Source organism: Pelodiscus sinensis, chromosome 14, assembly GCF_052426305.1.
Source record: "Pelodiscus sinensis isolate ZL-2025 chromosome 14, ASM5242630v1, whole genome shotgun sequence".
In the NCBI taxonomy this organism is placed as follows: Eukaryota; Metazoa; Chordata; order Testudines; family Trionychidae; genus Pelodiscus; species Pelodiscus sinensis.
In genome coordinates this window covers 16,767,427-16,780,051 of record NC_143065.1, presented here as the reverse complement: position 1 = coordinate 16,780,051, position 12,625 = coordinate 16,767,427, and the positions used below count along the sequence as shown (strand labels likewise).

Genomic DNA, 12,625 nt, shown 5'->3' with positions numbered 1-12,625 from the left:
CTGGGGCCCAGCTGAGCAGCTCAGCGTGAGCGCCACTCAGCTAGGCCCCAGAGGGGAAGCAAGCGGCGGCAAGCAGCTGTTTGGGGTCCCGTGCTCCTCACGGACCCCAAACGGCCACTTGCCTCCGCTTGCTCCCCCGCCGGGGCCCAGCTGAGCAGCATTCATTCAATTGCTTTTGCGGAAAAACTTGCCAACTCTCTACAATGGCCGCTTGAATTTGCGCAAGAACACCGACGATCTCATGTAAGATTGTCAGTGTTCTTGCGCAAATACTATGCTGCACCCGTTCGGGAAAAAGCCCTCTTGTGCAAATGTATTTGCACAAGAGGGCCAGTGTAGACAGCTAAAAACTGTTTTGCACAAAAAAGCCCCGATGGTGAAAATGGCGATCGGGGCTTTCTTGCGCAAAACTGCATCTAGATTGGCATGGACGCTTTTCCGCAAAAAATGCTTTTGCGCAAAAGCGTCTGTGCCAATCTAGATGCTCTTTTTTGCAAATGCTTTTAACAGAAAAACTTTTCCGTTAAAAGCATTTGCGGAAAATCATGCCAGTCTAGACATAGCCCCACTGCCAGCCACCGTCCCCAGTGTGGCTCTGGAGACGGCAGAGTGGAGCTGCTCAAAGGGGGAAGGGCCGGCCAGGCTCCCTGCCTCACCAGGACCACTCGCCCACCTGCTCCCCGGTGGCCCATCGTGCGCCCTGAGCCCTAGAGCTGCCCCCTCAGTGCCGGGGCTCCGCAGCCCAGGGTCTCGCCACTGACCGGGCCACACCACACTGGAGGCAGAGCTGCAGCAGCCGCTCTGTGCACGCTGGGCTCGGCCCCGAGCTGGGCTGCTGGTGGCCGGGCTCAGGAGCTCCCATATGGTGGGGGCCCGCTGCTCAGAGCCCACCCTGGGAAAAAATACTGGCTGGGAGGGGGGCGGGGAGGAGCCAGACGTACATTTAAAAAAAATTCTTTGGGTGCACACCCTAATGAAATGTGCTGTGCACGCCTATGGTGAGGGGTGGCAAACAGATGCCACTAGAGTCCCTAATCCAATCTGGTGAAGGCTTCTGAGGGTGAGATGTGGACCAAAGCCTCCTTCTCTCCTGTGCACACATATTCCCCATTCATCGCACCACGCCCTTTTAGAAGTCAGCTCACCACTCACAGCAAGTGCTGTGTAAGGCTCTCAGCTTTCCCCACTCACTCCCCCTCCCTTTTCTGTTGCTAGCAGCCCAGGGAATGCTGGGAAATGTAGTCCCCTCCCTGCTCTGAGGCCAGTTCCTTAGGCAGGGACCAGGCCAAGGAACTACAGTTCCCAAGGTATCTTGGGCTCTCAGCTCCCATCCCATGATGCCCTCCAGGCTCCCACTGCATAGCACAGCAGATATGGAGTCCTTCTGAGTTTGGGCCTGGTGCCATGGAACAGTTGGGCCAGAGGGAAATCTGCCTCCAAGCAGGGTGCTTTGGAAATCACATCCCTGTGGTGCACATAACCCCAACAGGGTACACAACCCATGCTTACGTTTGAAAAAAATGGGATTTAATCACTTTTGAAACTGTTACCCCAAGTACCTTGTATCCAACCTGCCAAGCCATTTGATCCAGCCTGCAGCCACCCTACTGATCCCCCGCCCTAGGCCAACCCGAGACTTGGGGGTGAGGAAAGAGCACAAAGTCATTTGATGATCAAAGGCAGCTCCCTCTCCTACCAGGGATGTGCAGCCCCTAGAGGGAGCCACTAGCCATTTTGAACAGGAAATGTCTTCATGCACTCCCCTGCCCCCAGGTGGCTTGGGGGAGCCTTTGAAGTCTCCCCCCCCCCCCCCACCAGGGGCACATGGTGCTCAGAGGGAACTGCCCCTTCCATCTGAGGCTCTGACCCTTCTGGGGCGGGTGGGGGGGGGGGGAGAGGTGGAGCTAGCATGCAACCATGAACCAAAGTTCATAAAGTGCCCCCCCTGCACTAAACTGTGGTTTGGCCAGTCATTGCTGACAGTGGAAGGATCATACTCTGCCTTCCATTCTGCCTCTGCACCACGATTAAGGCTACAATTTAATCTTGGGTATTTTTACTAAAAGTCATAGCTTGTTTCTTGTCCATGACCTAAGACTTGTATAATATATACTCCTGGCTGAACCCTGGGGGGGGGGGGGGGGGAGGGGGGCGGAGCAGCCTTGAGGGCCCCGTGTCTGTTCTGGCCACCTCTGGTAAGGAGCCCCAGGACCAGCTGCTGCTCTAACTTCCCTGAAACTGTTGCTTAGACCTGCTGAGCTGTGGCTGCTCCCATCACCCACAGGTCTACCACTCAGGTGATCCCCAGGGTCAGCTGCATGAGCCATTTCAGCAGTGGCTGGTGTAACTGGGCTACAGAGCCATTCCAGCAGTGGTTGATAAAGCTGTTTGTGAGGATACTGAGCACTAAGTCTGATGTGCCTCATATCCATTTGTTTAGGACTTGCTTCTATCAAAGCAGAAAGTTATGATAATTAAAGGCATCCAGTATTCCTTCTAGCTTCCATGAATGCTGGATTAATGTTTATACTCAGAGGATACAGAACTGCTCTTGCTTTTAGAGCAAAGGACCAAGGCAAGAACAGACATACCTGTACCAAGCTGAAATCACAGACATTTTACTACTTCCTATGATGAAAGGCACTGTAGCAAAGCTCCAGCTGTGGCCCACTGGCGGGTAGTGTTTACCTCAGAGTCTTGCTGTGGCCCTCCACATGACCTCTTTCCCTTTACTAGAGGCAGGGATCACAGCTTACAGAGCCACACTCAGCAGAGGCTAGTTCATGGTTTTAGGGTGAAAACCCCTCTATAGTTCTAGTCTCCCTTTTCAGGGGCAATCTCTGTGTTGGCATGGGGGAGGTTTGGGGGAAAACCCAAGCCTACCGACAACTCCAGGTTCTGGCCCAGGAACCCTAAGGCAGCAGCAGCAACAGATAGGGTTGTTTTCACTTCTAACCTAGCAGCTTTTTCCCTGGGCACTTACCCAAAAGATCCCTCCCAATAACACTCTCCTGTTCGGTACCCCACTTCCTCCATCCAGTCTGTCATTTTCATTCCTCCCCCGCCCACAACCAGGCTTTAATTGGCTACAGGTGTTTGATTAGCCTGCTCCTTCAGGCAACTATTAACTAACCTCAGGTGTCTGCCTGCCTTAATTGCTTGGCAGCAGTCTCCGGGAATTTATTTGGGGAAGAGAATATTATTTACCCAGCCCGCTGCATCTCTGCCCTCCATTAGAGTGTGTCAGCCCACTTGTTTGGGTCTGTCAAGCACCCATATTAAGGAACAAATTAGCCAGAAAAGCCACCAGGGAGAATTAACTATAAACAGATGATTTTAGGATTAGTGTCCAAGGTATCTATATACCTGAGCCAGTATTTTCAAACTTGTTTTTGTAAAGTTTGGCATCCCAAATCCTCATTTATACAGCTATTTTCAGGGACTTGTGGGTGCACAATACCTTTAAAAATCAGGCATGTCTTTAAGCTTGAAGAATTTCACAAGGCTTTCAACAACTTCCACCCCACCATCAACTTCAGCCTGGACTAGTCCACATGAGAAATCCACTTCCTGGACACTACAGTAGTTAAATAATGGACAAATTTCCACCACCCTATACCAGAAACCCACCAACAGCTACATTTACCTTCATGCCTCCAGCTTCCATCCCAGACACATTTCTTGATCTAATAAAGCCAAGCACTAAGATACAACCGGATTTGCTCCGATTCCAGAGACACCTACAGGATCTTTACAGAGCATTCCTAAAACTGAAATACCCACCTGGAGAAGTGAAAAAACAGATTGACAGAGCCAAAAAAGTACCCAGATATGAACTACTTCAAGACAGACCCAAAAGAGAAAACAACAGAATTCCACTTATTACATATAGTCCACAGCTCAAACCCCTCCAACGCTTTATACACAATCTACAACCCGTTTTGGAAAACAATCCCTCACTCTCAGAAGCCTTGGGGGAAAAAAGCCTCTTCTCGCTTATAGACAACTGCCCAGCCTGAAATGAATTCTTTCCAGTAACCATGCCACACAACCACATCATAAGCATCCAGGAACCCAGCCCTGCAACCAGCTACAGTGCCAACTCTGCCCACATATCTATACAAATGAATTCATCACTGAAGCCAACAACATAAGCTACCAAATCAAAAGGTCTTTTCATTGCACATCCAGTAATTTGATCTATGCCATCAAGATCTGTGCCCCACTGCTATATATATATTGGACAAACTAGACAGTCCCTATGGAAAAGAATCAATGGACATAAATCAGATATACGTAAAGGGAACATACAGAAACCTGTTGGGAACACTTTAATCTACCTAATCACTGTTTAAAAGATCTTCTAGTGGCTGTCTTATCACAAACCAATTCTACTAGCCAAATACACAGAGAGGCATTGGAATTACAATTCATCTGCAAGTTCAATTCTCATGTTAATGTCCTCAATCGTGATGAGGGATGGTTGGGACACTATCAACCTAACATTCACTGAAGGTGCTAACAGCTCTTTGCATAGATTCCTGTTATTGCCTTTGATTCTTATCTGCTTTATTTTAACTACCCAATCTTCAGGTGCTTACTGATTCCCACTTCTGCCTTCCTCTTTTTCCCTTTGATATTTCCATACCCTCTGCTACTTGTTTTCCCACCCCCTCCTCCTTTTTTCCTCTGCCCCCCCTTCTCCCCTATTTATTTTGGGTCTGCTCATCCTAACTCAAAACTCCAGTCATTTGAAGAAGTGGGCCATGCACACGAAAGCTCGTAACATCTACATGTTTTGTTAGTCTATAAAATGCTACCAGATCATTTGCTGTTTTTAAGTTTATCTAAATGTAAACATAAGGCTTAACTTTAGCAAAACCAAGTTTGGCACAGGTGCCTATGAGTGAAGAAAAGGTGGATAGTATCAAAATTTGTATGGAGGCTGCTGAAGTCTAAGCATCAGGAAAATCTTATGACCACTTGATGTCTTAGAGAGAAATTGTCCGATGAAGAAGTTATAGCTAACTTGGATCTCACTAGAACCGGGATGGCCAACCAGAAAGGTGGGTGGGCTGCATCAGTGGCCTTCCTTCTCTGTGCCATAGCAGCTACAGCTCACTAGGGTTCTACCTGTGGCCCCAAAACCCCCTCTTGTGCACTGGGGCACCAGAGCCCCACATTTACCTTCTTCTCCTCCTTCCCAGCAGTTTCAGAGTGGGCAAGTCACCTGATTCATGCTCTGTCTCCGCTTCTCCCCTTCCCTCTCAGAGCTAGAACACCACGAATCAGGCAATTCACAACTCCCCCAAAAGTACTTGGAGGGTGTGAGGGAAGAGCAGGAAGTGGGGGGGCTCCAATATTCTAGTGTGCAAGAAACACATGTGGGGGGGAGGAGAAGCCAGAGGGTCTGTGGGCCAGAGGTTTAGCCCCAGTGGACCGCAGCGGCCCACAGGTTGCCCACCACTGTACTAGATAATACATCTTTCAAGATTCTCTAAAATTGTCAGCTAAAAAAAAAAAGTTAAAAGCAAAATCAATATATAAGTTTTAACAATGCATGTGATCAGCAAATATGCAGCAACAACATTTACTCTCCTTTCTCCCGATTCCCTTTTCTTACAAATCAAGGTCTCTAAATATCTAGTGTCAACAGATTTGAAAGACAAGCTGATCTTGTATAACCAGCACTGCTTGCACTGCAAGTGTATCTATTCTAATAGAAGCTGAAACATTTAGCTCATAGATCTTAGTACCATTTAAAGTTGCCATTGTCATTCCTGAATATTTGTTAGTACTGCCTCACCTTTTGTTCACTCAGATTATTGCTGTCTCCAAACACTTAAACTTAGCGCTTGGAATCAAACCATCTCAAAATAATTACATTTTACATATATAGAAGCCAATCTGACAGCTATCTTAGATAGGATATCAAGGCTTATGGATAAGGGAGAAGCAGTGGACATGGTATTCCTAGACTTTAGTAAGGCATTTGATAGTCTCGCATGATCTTATCAATAAACAAGGCAAATAACGTAGATGGAGCTACTATAAAGTGGGTGCTGCTTAACTTTTCCCAAAGTAGTTAATAATGGTGGAAGGCTATAACAAGTGGAGTTCTGTGGGGGTCTGTTTTGGGACCGATTCATTCAATATCTTCATCAACGATTTAGATGATGGCATAGAGAGTAGGCTTATTAAATTGGCAGATGATACCAAGCTGGGAGGGATTGCAAATGCTTTGGAAGATAAGGTCATAATTCAAGATGATCTGGACAAACTGGTGAAACAGTCTGAGATAAATAGGATGAAGTTTAATAAGGACAAATGCAAAGTGTTCCACTTAGGAAGGAACAATCAGTTTCACACATACAGAATGGGAAGTGATTGTCTAGGAAGGGGTACTGCAGAAAGAGATCTAGGGGTCATAGTGGACCACAAGCTAAATATAAGTCAACAGTGTGACACTGTTGCAAAAAAAGCAAATATGATTCTGGGGTACATTAACAGGAGTGTTGTGAACAAGACACAAGAAGTCATTCTTCCACTCTACTCTGCGCTGATTAGGCTTAGGTTGGAGTATTGTGTCCAGTTCTGGCACCACATTTCAAGATAAGGAGAAATTGGAGAAGGTCCAGAGAAGAGCAACAAGAATGAGTAAAGTCTAGAGAACATGAGCTATGAGGGACTGAAAGAATAGGGTTTGTTTAGTTTAGAAAAGAGTAGACTGCAAGGGGACAGGATAACTGTTTTCAGGTATCTAAAACAGTGTCACAAGTAGAGAGAAAAATTGTTCTCCTTGGCCTCTGATGATAGGACAAGAAGCAATAGGCTTGGACAAGAAGCAAGGGAGGTTTAGGTTGGACATTAGGAAAAACTGCCTTACTGTCAGGTTGGTCAAACACTAGAATAAATTGTCTAGGGAGATTGTGCAATCTCCATCTCCGGAGATATTTAAGAACAGGTTAGACAGACATCTATCAGGGATGATCTAGATGGTGCTTGGTCCTGCTATGAGGGCAGGGGACTGGACTGGATCTCTCGAGGTCCCTTCGATTTCTAGTATTCTATGAGTCTAAGGGTACTTGCACCCTCTTTTGAGAGAGGGATACAAATGAAGATATTTGAAATTACAAATGAAGCTGGGATTTTCAGATTTCATGCTTCATTTTCATATTCGTGTTATGGCGCTATTTAAAAAAAAAAGACGCTGCTAAGACAGTTATTTTAAGAGAAAACCCTTCTCTTGAAATAAACCTCATTGTATGAGGAATAAGGGTTATTTTGAAATAGCACTATTTCGAAATAGCGCCATAATGCGAATATGCAAATGAAGTGTGAGATATTTAAATCCCGGCTTCATTTGCCATTTCAAATGTCTTCATTTGCATCCCTCTCTCAAAAGAGGGTGCAAGTGTAGACATACCTGAAGTGTTTTTAATCACCTTAAGTGAACTAATGTAACCTATTCACATTTCTTCAAAATTAAAACTTTTTCCATTGCTTTATGTAACTTGGGAGAAGTAATGTAAAAGACTGAGTCATTGATTTAGAGTCTGCTGCATTAACTAGATAAAATGTCATGTTAAAGGAAATCACATGGAGATTTCACTTCAGATGTTCGCGCCATTCTGTCTACACATTCTCCCTAAAGGGGAAAAAAAAACTGTTTAAGGAATAAAATGGTTTTAGAAGTACAAAGACAACCTAATTCAATTAACAGCTATATCCTGTGGAAATTAGTTACCAAAAATAAAGCCATTTCCACATTTGTAGGTCTACAAGGATTAATTTAAAAGAAAACAGGATTTTAAGCATTTAAGCCACTCCCCTCATTTTTCATAATTCGGCATCTATATTCCTATTTAGGCACCTGAAAAGGTTATTTGGCTTCCAGATGTGCAGAACTCCCACTGGTTAGCTAATAATTCTTTTTGCACTGAATAGTACAATTTAATTCTTAGAGCAAGTAGTGATGTCAAAATCATGAAAACAGTACTTATAGCAAGCTGCTGATCAAAGCCTGCTCAGCAGTTCCTGAGATCTATTGCTTAGTTAGGGAAATAAAAGCTTCAAGCGCGTATTCCTTATATGCACAATCTTTGAATGAAAAGTGTGGCTAGAGGCCTTTTAATATATATATCTTTGTCTAACCATTGGAACTAAAAGTTTTATTCTTTTTGTATTTTTTATCTTAGGTTTAATAATGTAGTATTATAAGGTAACATATATAATTATATTTAATATTGTAGTTAGTTAAATTTTTTAGTTAAGGATATATCTTTTATATTTTTCTTGTTTTAAAGTTTAGTACAGGATTTTACATTGTGTCTATGTTAATGAGATTAGAAATATTGAAGGCCTGGGCCTTTTATGTGAATTTTAATTTTGCTTTTGCTTAATATAAAACAGTACTGTTTACTTTTGAAGGATTTTGTGAAAAAGACTGTTTATATAAATAAGATACGGTGTGAAGTTCATCGTTCGAGCCAAAGGGTCAAGAGAAAAGGGGGAGAATGAAGGGTGAAGACAAACTGTAAAAGACAGACTAAAAAGAAACATATCAGCGTCAAAGCAGCCATCTATAATCACCAGTGTGTACCCATAATAAGAAGGAATTGAGGTATTGGCAGACTGACAAGCCTTAAAGCAAGCAGGCACCCCCAAAAGACAACTGATTACAGGATGAGCCTTCGAAAAATGTTTGGGAATGATTAACATCAATATGAGATAACATTCTGATCACAGGCTGACAGAGCGGAATCCATTAATTTCAACGAAGAAAAGGATTATAAAGGCAGGGTGCTTTGCTATGGATCTTCGGGTTCATCTTGCCAACAAATCGGATCGATTGACCGACAAAGGCCCTGCTTCCCCCTGTGTTCAATTTAGCTGGCCACTAGATTGACACAGACTCTGGACTGGTAACTATGACATCGTCTGGCGAGACTTTGTGTGTATGTTGTTTGTGTATACAAGTAATTAAAAAGCATATGCAACCATTGTATTCTCAATAAATGCGGCGTACTGCCTTTTCCCCTATAAAAGATCTTGTGTGCTTTGTTTAAGCAAACAACATAACCAGTTAACATCAATTTTCAAAGATTTGTCCACTAAAAATTAAAAGCCACCTATGCTGCTGGTTTTAATAAACAGTAAAAATCATTTGTACAGCATATTTTGATTATTCATTAGTTGAGTCTTCAGTGAATTTTATATTAATTGTCATAGATAAAATGTTAAGTGAACTTATTTCAAAGTATCAAGCTACAAGATCTCTCTTATATTCTTTGACAGTTATTTTCAAAGAGCAGAGAAGGTGTTTTAAATGCTTTGATCAGAAACAAAACAGAATAAAGACAATTTTAGTGCTTTCTCTTAAAAACAGTGTTTCCATGGACAAATTGTACACTTATTTACCATATGAAGCTCAAATTTAGAGATGTGGATATCACTATGTCTTCATAATGCAATTATTCTTGTTATAAGAGTCTGTGGTGAAAGACAGAAAACTTAGGAGGAAACAGCATTTATATACTTCTTTTTCTTTGATTTTAAAAAGCAAGTGAACCTTGAAGATAATTATATCAAGTCTATTTATTAATGCATTTCAAGTTTCAAAAAAACCCATACATATCTTTGCACAATACTTTATTTTTTGCAATTTTAGTAAAAATTTCCAAAGTGAACAAAAAAAGATACTGTATAAAACACAGTGGACATTAAATTGACAGTAGTATTAGATCTCATTTGTCTTGATCTCTTTTGTTTTACCACATCTTGTCTTGCAGTGGAGAGTTCAGTGCACATGTCTCTTTTCAGAAAACATTTAACTTAGACTTAAAATAAAATAGGGCAGCATGTATCTGCTATATCCCCACCACAGGTTAACACTACAAGCAAAAAATTTACATGTCCCAAACATAACACCCATGAACTTACTAAGAATTCTTCCTGAATAAAAGTTTCCATTTTAGAAATGCAAACCCACTTCCAATCTTTACACAATCTGAAAACAAATGTATTTAAAATGATTTAAAAGCAACTACAGGACATTTCTAACTTAGTAAGATTGCTTGGAATTATTTATAGTCTATGGGATTCAATGTACAAAATTTGTCTCTAAACCATGTACAAAAAGCTGTATTTTGAAAAAAGTCACCATATACTGTACAAGTTTACAAGGAAGAGATCCCATTATATTCTGTAATATTTTTGGCCATGCTGGCTTGCGTCACATTATGAGAATGATTGTGTAAACTTTATACTCTTAAAAAAAAAAAAAAAAAAAAAAAGGAAAGACTGTCCAACTCTTAGTAAATTTTCTCCTAAGCAAAGCCAGGAAAATTATAGCCATTTGCCTTTAATTAGCTTGGAGCTTTTGGAAAACAATAAAAGTGTCACAAGCTTAAATTTTTTAATGCCCCTTTCATTTCTACATAGCAGGAAGCATGTTAAAGTAATTAAACGCTTTAGTTTTCTTTTTAAAAAATGCCAATTATTTACATTCGCAATAAAAACTTTGGAATGGGACATTGTGCTGTTCAAACTTCTCTATTATAAAATATTTAAGGGAAAATCAGTTGGCCTAACTACAATTTTAACTTAGTTACAGTAGCTGTAATATTACTGTATTTTAGTGGTTATCCATTAACACTATTATGCTGAAAGGTTATCTAGATATTTGATAAATTAAAATAGAAACTACAGCTTTTCATCCTTCCCACTTACTTCCCTCAGAATCATGAACATAATTATCGTACTATGAATATCTGAACAACCCCAATAAATTGGTTGCAGTCCTTAAACGATTTGTATAACAGGCATATTTCTCTACTAAATCATGGAAATATGTTATCCAACTCTTCATTAACAAAATAATCAGACAAAAATTAAAAATACTTAATGATGAACTACAAGAAATCAGATTTATATAAAATGTAAATTTGAAACATTCTGGCATATGCAAAGTATGCACAGCTCTTGTTGCATGTATTCTCAACAGAGCATTTCAAACTTGTGTGCTATGTCTTAGCAGCTGTTTGATAAAAGATGAAATGAGTACTTGAACCAACTCTGATTCTAATAAAAAGTTTGAATTGATTCAAAACTGCTGTATAAAGCATTACAGAATCCTTGACCATTATACACTTCCATCTTCTATTATCCTGAGTATGTCAATTAAACAATTTCTTCATTAACAGCGGAAAAGTTTTATAATACAAAGAAACATCCATATTGCAAATCTTTTGTTTACAATTGCACACAGAAGTACGCGTGTACATTAGAAATACATGTTTGCATATAACAATGTATATACATTGGCAGGTTATGTTTCCAATGTTGAGGTGGTCTAGCTTCCTAGCCTTGATTGCCAGTTGAAAAATATATACAAATATTTTCAATTTGTGAATAAAAGTTTTACTAGAGCCACGTTTGCCTGCAAGTGAAGAAAATGCAGCAATGAAGAGCAGAAAAGGGGAAAAAAAACACGATAAGACTTTTGTGCCATTAGATTAAAAATATCTAAGAAAATCATCTCTCTTCTTTTTGAGCTGGAAGGTCCAATAATTAAAAATTAAATTCCTCCACTTGTTTAAGGACTTAACATCTTGCCTTTTTTCTTCTATTTTTGTTTGAGAGTTAGACTGGGGACAGTGACTTTATAGGTTTTCTTTGGAGTGAAGTTTCCCATTGTAGGCACTAGGAAGAACCAAGGCAAAAATCTGTATTTAACGTCTCATGTGTCCCATCTGATAACTCTCCCGGGGCCTCTGACGTGGTGGTGGTTGAGTTGTTTGTGGTGGTCTCCTCCTCTTTAAAGTGCCTGTTGTAAACAGAGAAAAAATATGAACTGTTGGGGGGTGGGAATCAAAGAATGCATTTTTTTAAAAGAATTATTGCAGGAAAATGAAGTACCACTGTGGGCAGACAAATTACATATGACAGGGTATTTTCAAGCTTGCAAAAAAGCACAATCTTTAAAATAAGAAAAGTCTGACAACAAGCTAAATGGTATGAACATGTAGTAAATTGAAAATAAACTGCTACATACGATTTTTCTGACAAAGGTGGTATAGGGAGACAGATTAAAAGGATATCTGAGTTAGTAATTGCAACAAAAGTTATACTTTCTACATGCTCCATGGCTGTGTCTACATTGGCACCCCTTTCCGGAAAAGGGATGCTAATGAGACCAGTCGGAATTGCAAATGCCGCGGGGGATTTAAATATCCCCCGTGGCATTTGCATGAACATGGCTGCCGTTTTTTTTCCAGCTCGGGGTTTTGCCGGAGAAAAGCGCCAGTCTAGACGGGATCTTGCGGAAAATAAGACGGGATCTTGCGGAAAATAAGCCCTTTTCCGGAAGATCCCTTATTCCTACTTTCAAGGAATAAATAAGACCAAAGAAAACCTTTCAAATAAGCCCAAAGAAAACGGTTCAAGTAGGAATAAGGGATCTTCCAGAAAAGGGCTTATTTTCCACAAGATCCCGTCTAGACTGGCGCTTTTCTCTGGCAAAATCCCTGAGCCGGAAAAAAGCAGCAGCCATGTTCATGCAAATGCCACGGGGTATATTTAAATCCCCCGCGGCATTTGCAATTCCGACTGGTCTCATTAGCAT

General features: G+C 41.3%; 1 protein-coding gene across 1 annotated transcript in view; it reads right to left on the bottom strand.

Annotated features, from left to right (window-relative positions):
- Nucleotides 1-9,577: 9,577 nt before the first annotated feature.
- ADAM10 (ADAM metallopeptidase domain 10) overlaps nucleotides 9,578-12,625 on the bottom strand; it is a 122,974-nt gene continuing 119,926 nt past the window's right edge. The window contains exon 16 of the mRNA XM_006112456.5: nucleotides 9,578-11,827. Coding sequence (XP_006112518.2) covers nucleotides 11,733-11,827 — 95 coding nt within the window. The 3' untranslated portion in view covers nucleotides 9,578-11,732. The remainder of the gene's footprint in view (nucleotides 11,828-12,625) is intronic.